The 22677-nt window shown below is 42.0% G+C and overlaps 1 protein-coding gene across 2 annotated transcripts in view; it reads left to right on the plus strand.

Moving 5' to 3' along the window:
- The window catches only part of ATP6V1C1 (ATPase H+ transporting V1 subunit C1), a 47647-nt gene extending 37165 nt beyond the window's left edge, over positions 1-10482 (plus strand). For both annotated transcript variants that reach the window (XM_019467945.2, XM_019467946.2), the window contains 5 exons: positions 4612-4704; positions 4797-4890; positions 6909-7006; positions 7863-7989; positions 9575-10482. In XM_019467945.2, the coding sequence (XP_019323490.1) occupies positions 4612-4704; positions 4797-4890; positions 6909-7006; positions 7863-7989; positions 9575-9670 (508 nt within the window). In that variant the 3' untranslated portion in view covers positions 9671-10482. The remainder of the gene's footprint in view (positions 1-4611; positions 4705-4796; positions 4891-6908; positions 7007-7862; positions 7990-9574) is intronic.
- The last annotated feature ends 12195 nt before the right edge of the window (positions 10483-22677 follow it).

Consider the following 22677-nt stretch of genomic DNA (forward strand, 5'->3'; position numbering starts at 1 on the left):
AAAAGTTTCCTTTGGGTTGTATAGCTGGGCTTGCAAAGGTAACTTTTATGAAGAAAAGCAGGAGAGATGCCCCTGCAGTGACATGGGAAGATTGGTTAGGGGACAGAGAAGATGGCAGGTCTGAGTCTTAGGAGTGAACTAAGAAATCAGAAGTGGCAGGCAGAGTTCAGTGAGCTCCAGAAGCACGGCCACTCACATGGGTTACTGAAAGTGCCGTGAAACACCTGGAAAATGTTGACGTTTCCTTCAGGCCTGGTTACATCTGTGTGAAGATAGTGCTGCTACTTCTATGTAATAGAACTAAAAGCAAGGAGTGTGTTTGGGTCATTTATTTGAATCTAGTAGAACTTAGGCAAGCTGAGTTAAGCCAAACTGAGCTCCTTTTTAGGCTGTTGCTGGCCAGTTCCTAGCCAGCATCACATCTGGGAAGTGTTTACGTCCATGTTTAATCATGAAAAGATGGTACTTTCTTACCTCTTTCCTCTCCTTCTGGTTTTCATTTTGTTTCTATACCTTGGTCTCATATATCACTTAAGGTCACTGCTTGTTTTGGCTTGGTTTGAAATCCCTCCAGCTTCTGGCTTGTCAGCTCCCTGATCCCTGCCACTCACAGATCTCCAAGTCCACTTGAGTTTTGCATGCTCTTCCCTTGCCACATCCCTGACTTCTAGAAAGGCTTTACTTTTAGAAAGGCTTAAACCTGTAATCCAGCTCTTGACCCAGAGCCTTCTTTCTGGTTTTTTTTTTTTTCACTGTGACAGAACCTGCTCTTTGACCTTGTCCACATCTCCAGTCCACCCCTTTACCTTGACATTGTTGATTTCCTCCAGTCATGCTGCTTCTCCTGCTGAACCTGGACTCTGAAGTCATCACTTTAACTGTTGTCCTGCGTGCACCATCGTCTCTGGACCCTGTGACTTCCTGTGACTTCCTCCCCTCATTAGCCTGTAATGCAGCCTCCTGGCTTCTATGCCTGAATTGCATGAGTGAGACAGAATGTGGTAGCCCTGAGTATTGGCTAGTGGACTTGGGCTCTTCTGTCTTAGTGGGACAACCTGTTCTTCTGTCAGCGCCTTTTCAACCCCCCCCAGGGCTCTGGCCTCTGCCTGCAGCTTTGGGACCCTGAAATCTCCACCTGTGGCCTGGTGATCCCCATAGTTTCAGACTTACACGCCTGGATTTCTCGGGCACTGCACATGTCTGTACGTCGGTAACCACAATAGGACATTGTCCCCCCAACCTCAGCCTCAGTCGCCCATCTCCCTTGTGTGTGTGGGAGCAAGATCTGCCTAGTTACCAAACCAGAACATGAGAGTCCTTCATTTCGAACTCTTCCCTCTCCCTCCCCCACCCCCGGCCCACCCCAGTTTAACCAGCTGTGTTATTTCTACCATCCGCAGCATTTGGTTGAACCATATGAAATTGCTATTTTGTAGGTCAAAAGTGGTCAGATACCAACAATTCATACAGGTCCACCCACTTAAAGCTGTTCCTCTCCCTCTTCCCCTCCTCCCCCGCCCCTCACTCCCTCAGCTACTAATACTGCTTTAGTTTAGACTCCCATCTCTTGCCTGGCCTATTGTAATTGCCATTATCTGGGCTCCTTATCTCCAATATTTTCTTCTTCTCATCAGTCTCCTGCATTGCTGCCATTTTCATTTTTGTGGTGTACCAGTCTGTTACTGGCACGTGTGTGTACACACACACACACACACACCCTTCGTACCCTGTGTTCCAGCTACACTTCTTTCTGGCAGTTCCCCAAATGCACCATGCTGTTCCACACCTATATGCGTTTGCATATGGGCTTCTACTGGCATGTTCTCTTCTTTGCCTGTCTTTCAGACTTCCACTTGGCATCACTGCTTTTGTGAAACTCTTTAATATTCTCTGAGGTAAAGTTGGTTTTTGAAATTATTTTTTTAATGTTTATTTATCTGAGAGAGTGGGAGAGGGAGAGGGAGAGAATGAGTGGGGGAGGGGCAGAGAGAGGGGGAGACAGAATCCGAAACAGGCTCCGGGCTCCACGCCGTCGGCACAGAGCCCGACGTGGAGCTTGAACTCATGAACTGTGCAATCCCCAGCTGAGCTGAAGTGGGACGCTTGACTGACCGAGCCACCCAGGTGCCCCTGAGATAAAGTTATTAATTCCCTTTTTGCCCCAATATGTCACATATATCTTCTGATACACTGACAACTCTGTATCGTGTTACTTGTTTCTTTCTGTTTTCCTTTATTAGACCCGTGTCTTGAGGTCAGAGAACCACTTTGTCTTAGTTTTGTTCCTTTTTTTTTTTTTTTTAAAGTTTAGTTTTGAGAGAGAAAGCACAAGTGAGGGAGGTGACAGAGAGAGAGAGGGAAAGAGAGAGAATCCCAAGCAGGCTCCACACTGTCAGTGCACAGGCTGATACGGGGCTTGAAACCATGAGATCCTGACCTGCGCCGAAATCAAGAGTTGGACACTTAACTGACTGAGCCACACAGGCACCCCCTAGTTTTATTCCTAATACGTAGCAAGAGCTGTGCACGTTTATAGAGAGACGCAGTACGTGCTTTTGTGGTGGTGGTGGTGTGTGTGGTTTTGTTTTGTTTTTGAGGCTGAGTACATGTTAAATGATTGAAAGTCCATTGTACCAAGGACACGTGGTTGGTTTTTTTTTATAAGATTTTAAGAAATCTCTTTCCTGGGGATAGGAAGGAAAAGCAAATAAATGGTTTCTATTTATTTTTTTCTTAATAAGGTAGCACAGCAGGATTTAGTCCTAAAATAAGACTGAATTTTTATCGTGGCTCCCTTCATCATAAGGATTTTAAATACACCAAACAACTTCGCCGTGACCTAGGTCTCTACATGACAGAGGAGCCTGCGTAATAGACACCCTGCTCATGGTCTCAGAGCATGTCAGACATCAGGTGCTTTTGAAACGGTCTTTAAAACAGCAGAGTACCGTATGAATTTAAAAGATTACTGTGACAGTGGTGGGATATTGTTAGGGGTCTGTAGTAGCCTGTCAGGTTGGATTTGGATTTCTTTTGATCACAGTGTGCATATTAGAGTCAAGCCTGGTAGACCAGAAGATCATTAAAGGTTTTTTTATTAAGTTCTGTCCACTTGGTAGCTGCCTTGCTTTGGATTTGATAGTCACTGGGAGCAGGAACTAAGGGTAATCGTTTTGAGAGGGCACCTTTCATTTAAAAAAAAAAAAAAAAATTTTTTTTTAAATTTTATTTTAAAGTAATCTCTGCATCCAATGTGGGGCCGAATCTCACAACCCCAAGATCAAGAGTCACACGCTCTGCCGACTGAGCCAGCCAGAGAGGGCACCTTTTAAAAGGAAGTTTAAATGTTCTAAATCCGCAGTAGCTGGGTTTCTGTGTCAGTGATGACAGTGGCCATTCCTCCCAGAGGCATCTGCTGGGCCTATTGCTGGAGAGGAAGACTGAGAATCAGTGGCTTCAGTTCTTCTAGCCATTCTGCATTAAAGCATTGTAGTTGCCTCCTGAATTAACTGCCAATCAGGCAGTTCTTAGACTTCCTGGAAAAACTAAACTTGTCCCCCCCCCCCCCCATATTTAGTAAAATATCTTTGAATTCCACAAGCACTCCCTCAGGTTTATAAAACCTTTTTTTCTGATTTTAGAAGTACCATGTTATAAATAAAAACTAAACAAATAAAAAAAAAAAAACCCGATACAGGAAAGATAGAAAGGAGAAGAGACCCCCCCACCCCGACCCGCCACCCATCACCAAGTGATTCTCTTGCCCCACCATCATCACTGTTGGAACAATTCAGTGTATAGCTTCATAGACCTCATACATGGGATTCTGTACATAAGTAGCTGTAGGTAAGTTTTGAAAGCCAAATCAGGATCATAGTATACATGAACTGTGAAGTTTGCCTTTCCAATCAGTGGGTCTTTCCCCCAGGCATTTCAGATGTATATGGTAGTTAAAATTTCCCCATCGTGTCTAGAAAAGTCATTCCAGTGATGTCCATGGGAACTGTGACTGGAGGAAGTTGTGATCTCGCTGCTGGGATCTTCTAGAGCCTAGAAGGAAGCCCTGAGATGCATAAAAAAAAATCTGAGATGCGTCAGAAGTTGTTTAGACCATTGCATTTGTCAGTTTTTGAGTTAAGATGTGGAGGGAGACAAAGGAAAGATCTGTGGTAGCAGGTACTGGCAATGCAGAGAGGGTGGGCCAGGCCTCAGTGGGCTGGGTTGGGCTGGAGAGAGAGAGAATTTGTTTTCCAGAAGAGAAGAAGGTACTTATTAGCAAGAAAGCAGGGAAACTCTGGAAATAAACTGGCTCCTGGTTTTGCCTCAGCCGGCCTGGCACTGTTACAGATTGAAAAGCATGGTCCTTAGAGTTTGGACACTTCACTTGAGTTAATGTTGGATTTTGTTGGGTTAGAGAGAGGTAAATGTAACATAGGGCTGTGAAGGCATTGTAAATAAAAAATCGTAAACACAGATGGTTAGCATTGAGGTGGTTTGGGAAGAAGGGCTGCTGCCCTTTACTGTTCCTCCTCCTCCTGTTTGTGAAGTCTGCCCTCAGTGTGAAAGAGAGGAATAAATATCAAACTTTAAATGGACTTTTTTCCCCCATAGTGTACTCTCAGAGGACCAAGACAGTTACCTTTGCAATGTCACCTTGTTTAGGAAGGCAGTTGATGACTTCAGACACAAAGCCAGGGAAAACAAGTAAGATTATTATTTTTTGATTTTTAATTTGTTGATTACCTATATACACAGAGTGGACAATTTTGGTTTTCTCCCCGCTCCCCAAAATTTAGATTCATCGTTCGTGACTTCCAGTATAATGAAGAGGAGATGAAAGCAGATAAAGAAGAAATGAACAGGCTTTCTACTGACAAGAAAAAGCAGTTTGTATGTGTTGTTAATATTCAATATTATCAGTGTTAAGCAAAAGAAGAGGGCAGCACTGCTTTCTTCTTTTTATTTAAAAGAAAACTCTGATTTTACTTTTCAGACACTTGGTTTTAGTTATTTTTTCTATTTTAATAGTTTTTTTTTTTTTAAGTTTATTTATTTATGGAGAGACAGAGAAAGAGAGATTGACTCCCAAGCAGGCTCCACGCTGTCAGTGCATTGCCCGACGCAGGGCTCAAACTCATGAACTGTGAGAGCATGACCTGAGTTAAAATCAAGAGTCATATGCTTAACCACTGAGCCACCCAGGCGCCTCTGGTTATTATCTCTAAACAGACTTCGATCTGTGAATAGTTATCTTGAAATCATACCTTTAATTATTCCATCTAAATCCCTACGAGCGATTATTTTAATTAAATAGTATTCTTTCTTTTTCAGTAAGAATTTTCACTTGAGGCAAATTTTTTTAATGCCGCAATCTCATACTGAAGCAATTGGTATTTAAACCACTGGAGAGTTCTAGTATGTTCTGGGCAAAATGGGGAAGGGGGATAGAATTGTGAAAACGGAAGATGGTGTCAACTTCCTTGCCATCTTTGAAGTGCTGGATTATTGTGAAGACAAAACGCTTGTCTGGGAGGGGAAGAATGACTGAAAATGGATTTCTCTTGAAATGGAAAAAGAAATAAAAGCAAATCCCATTTGAAATTATTCCTAGGTACTTTATAAACCATATCATCTCATTTGGGATAAAACTAACCCTAACCAAGTAATGCCCAGTAAAACCAACTTGTTAGGAAGGACCAAAACCCTTTTAAAGAACAGATATTTTAACCAAGGATTTTTCACTTTGTCTTATGATCCTTTTTCCTTAAATTAATTGGTTGGTACATTGAATGAGCCTAATATGTTGTCTAAATAACTTAGCTGAACTTATCATGTATGTCTTTTAAGTATTGAGAGGCAGTATTGAGTTATTTGAAAGCTGTTTCTTTGAAGAAGTATTTTTATTTAATACTGGAAATCATACTGAATACTTTAAGTTCAAAAAGAACTTAATGTAACCGAATCTTTAAAAGTTTGGAATGTGCAGAGGTTTAAGAGATCTAGATGAACATCCCTGATTTTACAAAAGAAAAAATTAAGACCTAGGGATAGGTATTAAATGATTTATTGCAGGGCGCCTGGTGGCTCACTCGGTTAAGCATCTGACTTTAGCTCAGGTCATGGTCTCACGGTTCATGAATTCATCCCCGGCTTGGGCTCTCTGTTGTCAGCACAGAGCCCACTTCAGATCATCTGTCTCCCTCTCTGCACACCCTCTCAAAAATAAATAAACATTAAAAAAAAAAAACTTATTGCATAACTTTTTATCCTTGTTCCTGAGAAGTTGTTTGTAAATTGAATTCTATTTTAAATGTCTGAAATGTATTGCATAATACATCCAGGTTTTTGTATTTTGGTTTTCAAGCATAGGGCACATCTGTATTCTGTATCAGTTTAAATTACTTTCATTAAAATGTATGTCTTTTCCTGTGTAGTGAGTAGGTTCTGTGAATTTTAGTGTCTACTGAGGTAATAGAGTAGTGACTAACCCTTTAATTTTATTGAAGATGAAGCATCCAAGATAATGAGAATAATGAAACATTTTTAAAAACGAATTATAATGTGATTTGATTTTCTTGTAGATTCTTACTAGATAGTCACTCCTTTAAAAATATTTGATTTGTTGGGCGCCTGGGTGGCTCAGTTGGTTAAGCGTCTGACTTCAGCTCAGGTCATGATCTCCTAGTTCGTGAGGTCGAGCCCCATGTCGGGCTCTGTGCTGACAGCTCAGAGCCTGCAGTCTTCTTCAGATTCTATGTCTCTGTCTTCTGCCCCTGTCCTCGTGTGCTCTCTCTCTCTCAAAGAATAAACATTAAAAAAATGTTTAAAAAAATAAAAATATTTGATTTGTCTATTTTTAATTGCCATTTCTATACTAAATTTGTGGTAATTTTTTTTCCTTTTTATAGGGACCACTTGTACGGTGGCTGAAAGTAAATTTCAGTGAGGCGTTTATTGCGTGGATTCATGTGAAAGCATTGAGAGTTTTTGTTGAGTCTGTCTTAAGGTAAAGAAAGTTAATTAAGAAACTTGAAATTGAAGGGGTCATAGGTCCCTTTACATTGGCCTCTTTGTTATAACACACAGTCCAGTGATGGGAAATTGCAGCCGAGAAACCGAAGGGACAGCTATGAGGGAGAGATCGGCAGTATCACACGTGCGTGTTAGTCTTGTCCTTAATACCAGGATTAGAAAAAGTGATCCATGCTGCTGTACTCCCTGATTCTTTTCTTGTGTAGTTAAGCTAAAAGTAAATTATACACTATTTAGCCAATGTTTGCTTAAAAGAAGATCTTTTGTATGTTTTATAGGTAGTTTAGTACACAGTGTATTTATTGGTGACTTATTTGAAATCATTGTTTCATATTAACCTAAAATATTTTATTTTGAGACACTTAAAAATCTCAATCATCTTGTGATCCTCTGTACATTTTGCTTATATTAGAAATAGTTCAAAATGCTTGCCTGTAGCCATGCTCACTCTTTGTAAATTTCATTGGTTTTTCAAGATGTGAGTAATTATGTTTATTATTATGAAGGTGTCTACTAAGTGTACATATTATTGCTATTTGCTGGGATTCATAGATTCATAGATTACCTTAGAAACTGAAGAGTAATTAAAAATAATTCCTAGTAGACAATTGGCTCTCATTTTAAGGAAAGATTTCTAGTGGACAGTGAGGACCAGAGAAGATTTGAGTTTCTTTGTATAATTAGCTGAACTTGCAAAGGTGATCATTAAAATGAGGTATCCTCTCTCTATTAACTGTGATTAAAGAAGAGTATGAGAATATTTGCTTTGAAACAGAAGTCTGTTTATATGTTTACTTGTGTTACACACTACACGTTTGCTTCCTGATAAGGTATGGCTTGCCCGTGAACTTCCAAGCAATGCTCCTTCAGCCCAATAAGAAAACAATGAAGAAACTAAGAGAAGTATTATATGAATTGTATAAACATCTAGACAGCAGTGCGGCAGCTATTATTGATGTAAGTACTTATTCAGTATTTTATTAGAGTAGGAACTGGAATTAATTTCAGAAAAAATTATTGGAAGGAGATAGAAAAGGGATAGTAAATATCCTATTATTTAATCTATCTTTTTTAATTGCTTTGAGATTCTCCATTAATTTGTTAGCTAAACATAGCAAGTAATTTACATTGTTTACTGTTTTATACTAGTTAGAGCAGTGCTTTGCTTCTAAGCCAGTCATTATCTTGCTATAGATCAGATGTTCATAGCTGTGGAAATAAAGAAGCAACCAGTGATACACTTGTTTACAAAAGTTAATAAATGGCAGAGAAGAAGAAAATAAGTAGTTATTTTAACTGTATTTGGTAGAAGTAGCGAAGTCAATAGAGGAGCATTTTAAAGGGAACTGTCGGGCGCCTGGGTGGCGCAGTCGGTTAAGCGTCCGACTTCAGCCAGGTCACGATCTCGCGGTCTGTGAGTTCGAGCCCCGCGTCAGGCTCTGGGCTGATGGCTCGGAGCCTGGAGCCTGTTTCCGATTCTGTGTCTCCCTCTCTCTCTGCCCCTCCCCCGTTCATGCTCTGTCTCTCTCTGTCCCAAAAATAAATAAAAAACGTTGAAAAAAAAAAATTAAAAAAAAAAAATAAAGGGAACTGTCAGTTTTCTAAACGGGTGTCTTTATATCTTCTTTTAAACAGAGGATATAAACAACATACGTGTGTTTTTGGTATTGCCGTTGTTTAAAATTGTAGTGGGCTTTTATTTCATATTTTTTATTTCAAATACCTTGTTGATTTTCTTTTCGTTTTAAGGATAGTAGTATGTCACTCACATTTGCATTAGTTAGAACCCATGGAAAGTCAGTTTTTCTTGATAGAAGAAAATGAAGGAAATTACTTCCTACATTATCAATAAAAAATGATGTCCAACTATTTGATACATAATTTCCTACCAGTGTATTCTTAAAACATGCATAAATAGTAAGTGATATCAGGGGCGCCTGGGTGGCTCAGTCAGTTAAGTGACTGACTTTGGCTCAGGTCATGATCTCACAGTTCGTGAGTTTGAGCCCCGCATAAGGAGGGCTCTGTGCTGACAGCTCAGAGCCTGGAGCCTGCTTTGCATATTCTCTCTCTCTCTCTCTCTCTCTCTCTCTCTCTCTCTCTCTGGTCTTCCCCCGCTCATGCTCTGTCTCTCTCTCCTTCAAAAATAAATAAAAACATTTTTAAAACATTTAAAATAGTAAGTGATATCATTAAAATTATGCTTGGTTTACTTCTGTTCAACATTTTATAAGCCATATGTCCCATAAACCCAATATCCCAAACCTGAGATTTAAAAATTTTTAAAAATTTTATGCATTGGTAGGATTATGGTTAAACACCAACAGGCTTTGGAGTCAGTGCTTAAATCTGGCTTTACTACTTACTGTGTTTCCTCATTGGCAAAATAGGAGTAATAATGCCTAACTCAGATTAAATTAGGGTAAACATACAAACTTAGCCCACAGTAGGTGGTCAATAGGAAGGTGAATGGTAATACTTAGTTTCTTCTTTTTTTGATTTCTGTAAGTATTTCATTGAATAATTCTGATTTTTTCCATAGGCTCCTATGGATATTCCAGGCTTAAACCTGAGTCAGCAGGAATACTACCCCTATGTGTACTACAAGATTGATTGCAACTTGCTGGAATTCAAGTAAAAGAGAGCTCCTTCCCAGACAATCCTGTCCTTGTGTTGGTGTATTCTAACAGAAATAGGTTACAGTATGACAGTACTTTTAACTCTCTATTGTCCTTTGCTTGCTTCTGACCCCCTCTCCTAGGTGAGTTCTTCTGTAGTGGTCCATTTCTCAGTATTTTCTTGTTCAAGGAAAATAGATGTCTTATTTCTTTTTATTGATCAGGTCTGTAAATGTGTACTAAAAAAAAAAAATCAGAGTTTATTTATAAACAGAATAGTTTATTTAAAGACAAGGTCTTTCCTCATTGTGGTATGCATTAATTCCATTTGTTACTGTTGTGCACAAAAACCTTGTTTACAAGGGAATGGTAAACGTTTATACCATTTTGTTCACTGTATTTAGTAGACATAACTGTTTAATAGTGACTGAATCATGATGTAAAGAAATGTGACAATATTCAGGTATGTGCTTTCTGAATGTTTCAAATTACAATCTGTGAGCACTGTTGACACCCACAGGAGAGAATAAAATGACCTGTGCAAAGGTGCATTGTGGTGTGTGTAACTTTGGAAGGTGACAGTTGAGTTTGCGAGTTTGATAAATGATATTGTAGCTAACTTGCTGTCCCACTTGCAGGGTTTTGTTATGTATGGAGTGTCGACCATTTGTGTCTGACTCGGGTATGATTTAAGTGTGCCAAATCTGGGTCCCAGCACAAATGTAAAGATTATTTTTCAACGTATGACGGATATTTACATTTGGACACTAGACTTTGAGTTCGCTCAAATTAAGAGAAGGGCCAACTTTGAATAAAGTATAGCAAAACTGTGCGGTTTCGGTCATTTGTGTTGTGTAAGTCCTTGTTTTACAGGTTTCCTTTTTTTTTTTTTTTTTCTTTTTAACGTTTATTTATTTTGGAGACAGAGAGAGACAGAGCATGAGTGGGGGAGGGTCAGAGAGAGAGGGAGACACAGAATCCGAAACAGGCTCCAGGCTCCGAGCTGTCAGCACAGAGCTCGACGCGGGGCTCGAACTCACGGACCGCGAGATCATGACCTGAGCCGAAGTCAGCCGCTCAACCGACTGAGCCACCCAGGAGCCCCCACAGGTTTCCTTTTTAAGATTTGTGATAAAAGGCTTCATTTTGACATATATGTCTTTGATGACATGGTCTGAAAAGAGGCAGTGTTAGTTTTAAAAATCTCTGAAATGGTGTGACTTAGTTTCACATCCTGAAGGAACTTTTAGAAGCGGGTTTTGTGGCAGTGCGAGCCTTCCTGTGCACTCCCAGGCTTGCACGTGGGAGAGAGAAGTTTCTGTTGTAAGGGCATTTCTAACCTATTCTATTCCTTCTAGAAATTAACCTTCCAAATACTTTCTACTTCAAAAATTTATACTGTTATTTCAAGAGAAATTAACTTCAAATTCAGACTTTTGTAAAGTAAACCATGAGAGATGACCCTTCCTGCCTCTCACATTTCTTCTTAAGGAAGTTTTTGTGTATTCTTCCAGGCCTTTTACTAGATTTCCACAACGTGTATATCACACACATGCCAACACTTTATTTTTAAATAAAAGTAGGATCAGACCGCATATATTCTGTCACTTGCTTTTTTGCTTACTGGTAATATCCAGAAGAGCCACAGGTCCATCTGTCTAGAGCTACCTCAGTTTCTCTTAACTGGCTGCATGGTTTTCCATCATGTATTTGTGCCATAATATAGCTGACTGGATGACTATACAGGTTATGTTTTGCTTTTGCTCTTAACAAACACTGCTGCAGTAAACATCCTTCTAATACCTTTGTTTACTTGTATTAGTATTTCCATATGCAAGACCTTGGGACTGGGGTTCACAGGTCATAGGTATGTATATTTAAAGTTTCGACACGAACTGCCAAGTTATCTGTCAGAATTCTAAATTTAAGACACGTTCAGAATGCAGATTTTATTTTCAGTTTTCCTTTGGATAAGAGGCAGCTGAAAATTTTTGGTTTTGATATCAGAAAATTCTGGTTCTCTGCCTTCTGTTGCAAGCGTCGTTTCGAGTCTTAGTATCTGTACAATGGGCATAATGTGGGGTCGGGGATGTGTTTTGACAATTACAGTAAAAGATTGGTAGGCCTACGTGATGACTTTAAGGTTTTACTTGGACTGTAACATGTTTTGACCCATGTAGGTAGGGATTATTTCAAGTTTAAAATCCCAGCGTACATTTGGAACTTGGGAACTTTCACTATAATTTCTGTCAGGGATGCAGAGTGGCTGAGAGTGTAGCTGTGGAGCCCAGGCCCACCTCTGCTACTGATGAGCCCTGTATCTCCACACCCCGGTCCCTCCTTCATAGACTGGGGACAACCCGGGTGCCCACCTCATAGGGCCGCTGTGCTGACTGAAATAGATCCCCCCCTGCACACGGAGTGCTTTGAATGGTGGCTGGGGAGAGAGCTTATTAGATGCACGTACTCACCATCCTAGATGAGTGCCTGTAGCTTCTTTTCACCCGTGTTTAATCTGAGAATTTCGAGATTTGTGACATTGTGGAGTCCGAAGATAGAAGGAAGGAAGTGTGTGTGCGCGCGCGCGCGTGTGTGTGTGTGGTGGGGTGAGTAGAGTTTGTGTACGTAGCATAATGTTAAAGCAGTGTGGGTCTCTGAGCTTCAGTCTGCATTGAAGTTTTTACACCTGTGATGGCAGCCACCGTTCCTGGGAAGGGACTCTTCCTACTGTTTTGCCTTGTTTGCTTCAGAGGCTGCTGGTTCTCTGAGACAGAGCTCAGATAACTTTGACATTCATTAGACATTTGTTGGGTGTCTGTCAGAGACCATTCCGCCGGTGCTCTCAACACTTGTTGCCTCACCCCTTCCCTGTGTTGTTTGTGCTGGAAGGACTGGTGGTCCCCATTCTACTTGTGGAGGCTTAGGGGCAAAGCATTGTAGTGGTTTCTTAGATCTCACAGATTTTGAGTTGGAGTCAGAACTTGAGCTCTTGAAGAAGTCTTGAAGACTTCTGACTGCTGGGCTCTTTTGTCCATATCATGCCTCCTGCCCTCTGCTGGGTCCTGTAGGAGTGAGCCAGACATATTCCTTCACCTTCACCCCAAAAGGTCACGATATAGAAAAGGCAATTAAGTGTAGTTCATGAGATAGTAAACTGCGCTGGTGTTTGGCAGGAACTTGGGAGCCCAGACATTTTCGTTGGTGACAGGTCATGATGTGTCTAGCTGTTGTATGCTAATTTCAGCAGCTCAGGTAATTCAACCTGGAAGGTTTTCCTACCTGCTGAAGTTGTTCTTAGGCAGACACCATGTGGTCTGGATGGGTCAGACTCCCATGCAGCTTTTTAAATAAGGACATACCAAGTAATACCTTTCAAGTAATACTTTGTGCATCACAAATACTCAGCAAATGTAAACTTTCCTTTGTTCTCACTTCAAAATTAAATAGTCCCAAATGTTGGAAATAAGATAACAAGAAATTGATCTAGATATGAGGTTATTCTCCTTTATTCTCTTTAGGCACCCTCCCCCCCCCCTTTTTAAAGAAATAACAAATGCACTAGGTTAAAAACCATACGTACACATATTATAGAATAGCCTATAATGAAAGCCGTGCTCTGTAGGAAAAAAAAATGGTTGTTTTTATCTATTAGCATCAGTAAAAGATGGTTTCTACTAGAAGATCTGTAACAATATTATGTTCTAGAGGAAGTACATTGAAAACTATGGTAACTTAGTTTTCTGTAAATTGAAGTTTAACCGTTTCAGTAAAGTAAACTTGTTTAGGGTCTTTATTTTTCTAGCCTAGATAGCTTTAGATTAATATGAATGTAATTCTGGCCTTTTTAGAAAACATAACCCACCAGAACTATTTTATTTACCAGCAGATTCACCCTTAGGACAGATTTTCATCCGGGCCCCGTGACTTGGAGAAAAAGGGAACAAGGTAACGCCATGGAACTGATCGGCAGTAGGGGATAGCTCGTGGGATGGTTAGCTAGAGAAGAAAGTGAAACTGATGAGAAACGACAACGTACTTCGCACCAAGAATGGTCAAGATAATGCAAAAAGAAGAAAGTTTAAAATGAAGCAGTAGTGAGCAAACACAGATTTCCTGACAGTTTGCCTAATAGTGAAATTGATTAGATCCGTAATGGTTGTTACTTGGGGAATTTAATAAGAATGCAGATTCATTGCCATACTCCACAGAGATGTGGTAAGTCTTGCGTAGGTCTGAAGAATAATCTACATTTTTAAAAAAATTTTTTTTATTTTTTATTTTTTTTTTTAATGTTTATTTATTTTTGAGACAGAGAGAGACAGAGCATGAACGGGGGAGGGTCAGAGAGAGGGAGACACAGAATCTGAAACTGGCTCCAGGCTCTGAGCTGACAGCACAGAGCCTGACGCGGGGCTCGAGCTCACGGACCGCGAGATCATGACCTGAGCCGAAGTCGGCCGCTTAACCGACTGAGCCACCCAGGCTCCCCGAATAATCTACATTTTTAACAAACGCCCAAGAGACTTGGATGCTGGTGATCAGCCAGCTAAGTGAGACCACCTTTGGAAGACCTTTCCTCTGAACCCCCAGATAGGGTTGTTGATTTAGGATTTGGGAGCATGTTGGGGTCTCGTTCAAATAGTGATTCTTCTCTCTTTCTCACAGACAACACTCAATAGGATCATTAAGGATAAATCAGCTTTGCTACTCTGCCACCTAAAGAAGCATTCTACATTATTATTAATCAGCAGAACCAGAAAGTTCTGCCTCCGCAGAAACTGATGAATGCAGGTGTCTTCTACCCTGGCAAGGCCATAGAATATCAAATTGAAATTTGCAAAAATAACCTAAAGTGACCAGAATCACATTTCTATCCTTTATATGAAAACCCACTTTGGGAATGATTTATCACTGCTTATAAGAGTGTAAAAAACAACCAAAACAGATTTTCAGAGAATGGTTTGTATGAGGAAACAAAAGGATATTAAGAAAAAAGTGAAAACAGTTGGGTGCAGCAAAGATAATTGTTGATGTCAGACTAAAAAAGGAAAAACTGTATATATTTGAACTTCAAAATATTTTTTTTTAACCAGAGGATGAACAGAAACTATCCAGAGTATCAAATCCAGAGAGCAGCTTTGATGTATTTTGCTGTTTCCTAGGTATGTGGATGACCTCTTTGGATGGTTCTGTGACAAATCATTCTTAAATTACCTTTTATCACCACCACAACTTGCCAGATCTTAACTATCTTGGTACATAGTTGGGTTGATTCTCAGAGTAGGTACAGGTCAGTCCAGTTTTTAATGTGAGAAGCAGAAAGTCACTTTTTTTTGTTTTTTTTTTTTAAAGAAATTGTGACTACACAGGTACTATATTTCACCACAAGAGGGCGCTCTGGTGCCATCTAGAAGCAAACAGGTAGTTTAACCCCCAACTCCCCTTTATGGTTTGTTTACGAAACATACAGTCAATTTAGAGAAGCCCGCAAAAACTAGGTAATGTTCTGATTTGGAATATTTTGTTACAAGCATTTATTCATATAAAGGTGTCAGAAAATTCTAGACAACTTGTATTCATTTTGTGACTTAATCCAACCTGTGTGTGTGTGTATGAGGCGCTTTGTGTATAGAACCAGTGTTTAGAACCCAAATACCTTGAGGTGACTAGTGCCAGCCAGTGACAGTTTTCACCAAAGATAAAATGCAAAAAGTAAGGATATATACAACCTGTCTGTCCACCTGTGTGCACATATGTTCATTTATTCAGCAGACAGCTTTCTAGCACATACCGTCAATCAGGTATTGTTTTAGGTACCAGGGATGTGATGCTGGGCAGGAAAAAGGCACTGAGCCTAACAACCCGAGATTAGAAAAAGTATTGTAATTACTGATCTGTGAAATCAAAAGTCTGAAACATACTTGAGGATATCTGTCCATAAAAGTCAACCTATCAACCTATATAATATCAGTCAGTGAGTGAAGAATAGACTTTTTTTTTTTTTTTTTTTTTTTTGCCTCCAAATATGACCACACAGTTAATCTGGTTTAGCACTGTCCACAAAAAATTTCTGTGATGATGGACATTCTGTGTCTGTACCACCCAGGCTGGTAGCCTCCCCCATATGAGCTGTAGTCCACTTGAAATGTGGCTGGTGTAAGTGTATTTTTTTTTTTTTTAACGTTTATTTATTTTTGAGACAGAGAGAGACAGAGCATGAATGGGAGGGGCAGAGAGAGAGGGAGACACAGAATCCGAAACAGGCTCCAGGCTCTGAGCTGTCAGCACAGAGCCCAACGCGGGGCTCGAACTCACGGACCTTGAGATCGTGACCTGAGCCGAAGTCGGATGCTTAACCGACCAAGCCACCCAGGTGCCCCGAGGAAGTGTATTTTTAATCTTACTTGGTTAATGTAAATAGCTACCTGTGGCTAGTGGCTCCTGCATCAGCCAGCACAGGCCCAGTTGGTCAGGCTCAGGTAGTGAGCCATTTTGCCTTTTAGTTTCCAGTGTGCCCTGTGTCCTTTGGCTTTTTTTTTGTTCCAATAACTGGCAGAGCCAGCCTAGCTTCTAATTCACTCTTATTTCCAGACTTAATTTCCCTGCCAGCTTGAGAAACAAGGAAGGGATGCTTTCTGAGTCATTGTTGATGTGCCTCAGATGGCTACACACACAGCTTTCACTTTGATCACAAAAGACAACTACGTGTACTTTGTGCCTGTGTGTGCATGAGGGTAAACTGGTTGCAATATTGAAAGACCAAAAGCTGTTTCTGATGGGAAATATTGAATCAGCAGAATTGGAAACACAGCTGTGTGGTTCTGATGGGGACCTACTACTTTCTTCTGTCAGTCAGTGCTCACTTAGCACTCATTGTGTGCAGGGCATGCACTATGCCAGGCTCTGTAGGGAGACATCAAGGAGATGCTCAGCACAGGTTCTTGAAACCTGTCTCTTACTTGTCTCTGTTGATTGTCTTTAGGAATTTAAGAAGTTCGTAAAACAGTGAAGCGGTCCAGGTCTCTAGCAAGAAGAGGGACAGTGTACAGGGAAAGAGGTGAGTTATATCCGAGAGGACAGTACCTGTCTGCGGGTTGTTTTCATCAGCGGTATGGTGCCCTGGGTCTTGCCTGGTTCCTGAGCCCATTGGCACCATTTGCAGGACAGCTGGCCGAGGGAGGACAGAGTGCAGTCGGAAAGCAAGCCCCTCCCTCCAGCCCCGTGCTCCCACCTCTGCGGCCAGGCACTCAGGCATTCTGGAGGTTCTCTCCCCATGCCCCCTAGTCTCCAGCCCTTCCTTCCCCCAGTCTGTTTTGACAGCCTCCTAACTGGCTTTTTTGTCCCCTCTCCGCTCACCTTCAGATCACCCTAGCACTGCTGCCAGAGGACTGTCCGGTCACTGCTCACAAATCCTGATCACAACAGGACTCACAAAGCCCCCTTTTGCATATTGGATTCTTTTCCTTCTTTTTAATTTAGCCTTTCTGTGTGTGTTTTGAAAGCGGGGTATTGCTTTACGTTTGTCTTGAATTTAGTCTGGAGTTTCTTTGACGAGGGAATGTAGACCACTGTTGTTTGTTACGAATACTCTGGTGGCATATTCTCTCCTGGCCACATCTGCCGGGGCTGGGTCCGGGTGTGGTCCTGGGCAGCCTGCCACCCTGGGGCTGACTCCATTTCTTCATCTGTAGAAGAGGGGTAATTATGATAACACTGTAGGATTATTGTGAGCATTTAAACCTCATGGTATGTTCAGAGTTTTGGCAAAGTACATGGATAGAGGAGGGGGTTCAACGTGCTAACAGCCATTTGGTTGTTAGTATTCTTTTTTATACTAGTTGGTTTTCGTTTCTTTTTTGGTCCTCCTCCAGCTTACGTGAATTGAAATTCGTTTCCCTTTAGGTACATCTATTTAGAAGGCAAATTCCTTCATTAAAAACCCACCAGGATCATGTGACTGGCAATTCCAAGGTTTATATACCCAGGAGAATTGAAAACCTGGATCCACACAGAGGCTTGTACACAAAAGTTTAGAGCAGCATTATTTATTGTAGCCAAAAAGTGGAAACAACCCAGGTGGCCATGATGAATGAATGGATAAACAAAATATGATATGTCCACACTAGGGAATATTATACTCTGCCATAGAAAGGAACAAAGTCCCGGTCAATGCCACAAACACATTGGCTGAACCTTGAGGACATTGCGCTGAGTGAAAGAAGCCAGACCCCGAAGGTCACATATTGTCTGATTCCTGTGCATGAAATGTAGTGAGTCGAGCACACTTCCTGGTTCATCCAGGGGATGGGCAAATGGAGTGTACCCTATGCCAGGAAGTGTGTCCGACTCTGCAGCCAAGAGCTCTGCACCTTGTCACTCTTTTGAAAAGTGTTTTGCAAACATACTTCATGCTGTCCTGCAAATGTCCATGAAGATCCAGGCAGAATTTAACCATTCATAAACTTATTGATGTTTTTTTGTTTTTGGTTTTTTTTTTGCAACTGCCCTGATTTCTTCAAGATCATGGTTATCACGTGTTTTCAGTCACATTCGATACATAACTGGCTAACGCTGTATCTGATTTAGTCACAGAGTAGTCCTTTGATAAGAGCCAACATACGACAACGGGACTTTTGGAGGATGGAAGGGACACTCTGGTTTCTTCCTCATTTTTCTGATATGTCTGAATTTCTCGCTTCCACACTCCTTAGAGGGGAAAGTTGTCTTTTTGCTTCAGACTGCCAGCCTTCTGCTGGGAGACAAGAGGCCATGATCCCCACTCACTAACTTAATACAGGAAGTGAAAAGTATCACGCAAATTGCTGCCGCTCTAACTTCTGTCTTGCCTCTGCCTCTTAAGTCATTGGAGGCATTCATTTGGCTCTGCTGTAACGGACCCCTAACGTTCTTCCAGGAGAAATACTAGAGCTTTGGAGAGACACGAACCCTGCGGTGTATGAATTGACTGCTTGAGAAGTGTTAGTGTCGGTTCTGGAATGGGGCCTGTGTCATAGGTACTTATGCTGAAAGGAAGTGTCAAATTTTCCATAGTCCGAGCTTTCCAGAATCTAGTTGGCTGCTTGCCTCTGAGTCAGAATTTCTTTTCTAAAATAAATGATTTGGAACGCTCTTATCTTTACACGCAGACGTAGCGCTTCAGTTCCTCCTGCCTGGGAAAGTTAGCTCTGCAGCTGAAATCCGGTACATGGTGTTGTCCTGGTTTAATCAGCTTCCAGAAACTCATTAAATCCCACACTAACTTTGTAAGGAAACAGCAGCGTGTATTAGATTCCTTTTTTGTTCCCCGCTTCGATGCCATTGTTTTTTTTTTTGTTTTGTTTTGTTTTTTGCCTTTTTTTGTTTCCTAGTCTTACCTCCTATTCTTTCTTCTTAATTTTGTTTGGTCAAAGGCTTTCTTTTAACATTCGGGTTCCATTTTGACTGTTTCACCTTGGTAGTAATTCTGCTTATTCTTTCTTCCTTTTTTCTTTTTTTTAAAATTTTTAATGTTATTATTTATTTTTGAGAGAGAGAGAACGAGCATGAGCAGGGGAGGGACAGAGACAGAAAGGGAGACACAGAATTTGGAACAGGCACCAGGTTCTGAGCTTTTAGCACAGAGACCGTTGTGGTGCTTGAACTCACAAACTGCAAGATCATGACCTGAGCCGAAGTTGGACGCTTAACCGACTGAGCCACCAAAGCTCCCCTCTTACTTTTTTCTTTCTTCATTTAAGAACCCCTTTCCAGTGAGTGTGCTTTTCTCCTCTAGGGATTGCAGTTGAAAAGAAAACCTAGTTGCCTGGAAATTCATGTCACTAGCCATTGCATGACCTTTCTTAAGTTGAGTGAATGAATGATAAAATCATAAAATACTTAGTGTATTCATCAGGGTCTCTAGAGAAACACAACCAGTATGATACACATGTGATCCTTGAACAACGTGGGAGTTAGAGGCCCCCCCTTCACCCCATCCCATGCCGTCGAAAATCCGGGTATAACTTTTGATTCTCCAAGCACATAACTAAATTAAATCCCATAACTTAACTTCTGGTCTACTGTTGACCAGAAGCCTTGCTGATAATATCAACAGTTGATTAACACTTATGTTGTATGTTATATGTATTATATACTGTATTCTTTACAATGAAGCAAGTTAGAGAAAGTGGTACTAAGAAAATTGTAAGGAAGAGAAAATGCATTTATAATACTGTACTTTAAAAATATCTGTGTGTAAGTAGACCCATACAGTTCAAATCTGTGTTGTTCAAGGGTCAGCTGTGTGTGTGTGTGTGTGTGTGTGTGTGTGCGCGCGCGCGCGTGCGCGGGGGAACACAAAAAGGACTTCTTATAATGAATTGGCTCATAGGATTATGGAGGCTGGAAAGTACAAAATCTCCAGAGTCAGTGCCCCAGTTTGAGTCCAGAGGCCAAAACTGCTGTAGAACCAGTAAGAGCTGATGTCCTAGCTTGAAGGCCATGAGGCAGGAGAATTGGCTCACGTGGGGGAGGTCAGCCTTTTGTTCCATTCAGGCCTTCAACTGATTAGGTGAGACCCATCCACATTAGGGAGAGCTATCTGCTTTACTCAAGTCCACCAATTAAAAAAAATTTTTAATGTTTTTTTTTGAGACAGAGGGAGACAGAGTGCGAGTGGTGGAGGGACAGAGAGAAAGGGAAACACAGAATCCGAAGCAGGCTCCAGGCTCTGAGCTCTCGGCACAGAACCTATCGCAGGGCTCGAACCCGTGAACCGCGAGGTCATGACCTGAGCTGAAGTTGGACGCTTAACCAACTGAGCCACCCAGGCGCCCCCAAGTCCACCAATTTAAATGCTAATCTCATCCAGAAACACCCTCACAGAAACACCCAGAATAATGTTTGACCGCCTACCTGGGCACCTGGTGGCCCCATCAAATTGACACTAAAATTAACCATCACAGGCAGCTGTTGCTTTCTCAGTAGCCTGGAGTTGGAGTTGTGTGCTGTTTGATTTGAACAGGAGCTGAACCCAGAGAAAAGGGACTGAAACCTCAGTTCGGAGCTATGACTTTATTTTGCAGGTTTTACGCCCCTCTGCTCTGCTCTCCTGGTCATGGACCCTCTTACCACGTTTTGTATGTGCTCTTTTTCTTGGTCATTGGTCAATGGCTTCTCATTCACCATAGGAATTGCTCCAGATGTCCTAATTTTTAAGATCTTTCCCTAACTCCTGACCCTTTGCTTTCTGCTTGAGATCTGGCCTCTTCTTTCGCAGACGGGAGAAACTGAGACTTGGACAGGTCTGTTACCTGGCCTGAGGTCACACGGCTATTGGATGGTCAAACTGGGATTTAATTTGGAGCGATTGGGCTTGTCAGTCCTGGGAGCCTCTTGAGAGCCAGGCACCAAGCCAAGCGCTAAATGCTCTCGTTTTCCCAATGTCTCTAACCTTGATGCCTATGTCCTTCCCATTTCTGGAAGGGCTGCAACCAGTATTTCCCTGACACTCCACGCGCAACACTGCACTGATCTTAGCGTCCAGTACCTGCCCTTGGTGCACAGGCCTCTGGCACTTGGCTCCTATAATTTTCTTTCCTGCTTATTTTCCCCCTTTATATTTGTGGTATGTAAACCTAATTCTGTTCTTTCATCCTAAAAGCTCTCCCTTGACCCTGTGTAGCTGCTCCTGATCCCTTCTTTTCCTTTTATTCCCCAGTCTTTATTTTTAACTCCAAATAACTAACTCCTTAGCCTGCTGAGACCCAAGCTGCTGCTATCTGCCCATCCACTGAAACTATTCTTGGCAAAGCCACGGAGAGCATCCTGTTCAGTCACACGTAGCGGCCGCCCTGCTTGACTCCATCGCATCTGTCACTGCTGACCATCCCTTCCCCCAGGAACTCTCGTTCCTCCTGGTTCTTGCGCGGCACTCTCCGTCTTCTGTGCAGCTGTTCCACTGTGGCCCTCACACTCGACTGTGCGACTGTGCGTGAACATCGCCCCGAGGGCTTGCCGGCCCCACCCCAGGACTGCCGATTCAGCAGGTCCAGGGCGGGCCCAAGGGTTTTGCCTCTAACCGGACTCCGTTGATGCCGCTGCCGCTCCAGAGACCACACTCTCGATGCTGACATTGCAGTTTTTCCAGAATGTTCTCTCATTGTGAGTTCTCCTTAGTGTCATCCTGTCTATCTCATGGATTCTGGTGTCATTTATTTTCTGAAACTCAGTCTCTCATTTCCACATCTCTCTGGTCTGGCAGGGAGATGTGCTTGGGGATTATCTTCAGTGTTTCTTGGAAGTAGCGCTTTTGGCATTTGGGTTGTGACAGTTCTGTGCTGAGTGGGGCAGTCCTGTGTCTTGCAGGATATTTGGTCCCACCCAGGCACTGGAACAACCAAGACACCCCCCCACTTTCCCATCCCCCCGCTCCCGCACATTTCCAAATGCCCCCGGGGGTGTGGTGCCGTCCCAGCTGAGAAGCACTGGACTCCCCCATCCTGCACCTCCTGTATCCTAGCACACACCCCATCAATCAAGCAGAGACCTCTCCCTTCTCCCTCAACCTCCCTCCCTTTTAATTAGTCACCAATTCCATCCATTTAGTTCTAAAACACCTCTTAATCCTTGATTTTAACTACTTCCGTAGTTAAAAGCGCAGGTTTTAACATCCGGCTCCTTGGCAGGAGTTCAATTAAAATCCTCATTTGGCCATTTAGTAGCTGTGTGACGTTAGGCAAGTTAACTAACCTCTCTGAGTCTCAGCATCTTCATAAAGAGAAGATAAGAGTTCCTTCACAGGGTTATTGCGAGGATTAGCAGTGAGGTCCAAGCACTTTTCCCTGACACAGACGGGCCCTCAGCAAATAACGGCTGTCCCTAGGGGCCTGATGGTTTCTGCCTTAGACCACTGCAGCTGCCCCCTGCCAGCCTCCCCAATCTCTGTGCCCCAATCCTTGCCCCTTGCTTTTTAAAACGCAGCCTGGCCCGGCCACTCTCTGCTTAGGATCTTCATGGATCCCTGTCGCACATACAGTTAAATTCCTTA

Source organism: Panthera pardus, unplaced genomic scaffold (genome assembly GCF_024362965.1).
Source record: "Panthera pardus isolate Hobbes unplaced genomic scaffold, ASM2436296v1 HiC_scaffold_7, whole genome shotgun sequence".
Lineage (NCBI taxonomy): Eukaryota > Metazoa > Chordata > Mammalia > Carnivora > Felidae > Panthera > Panthera pardus.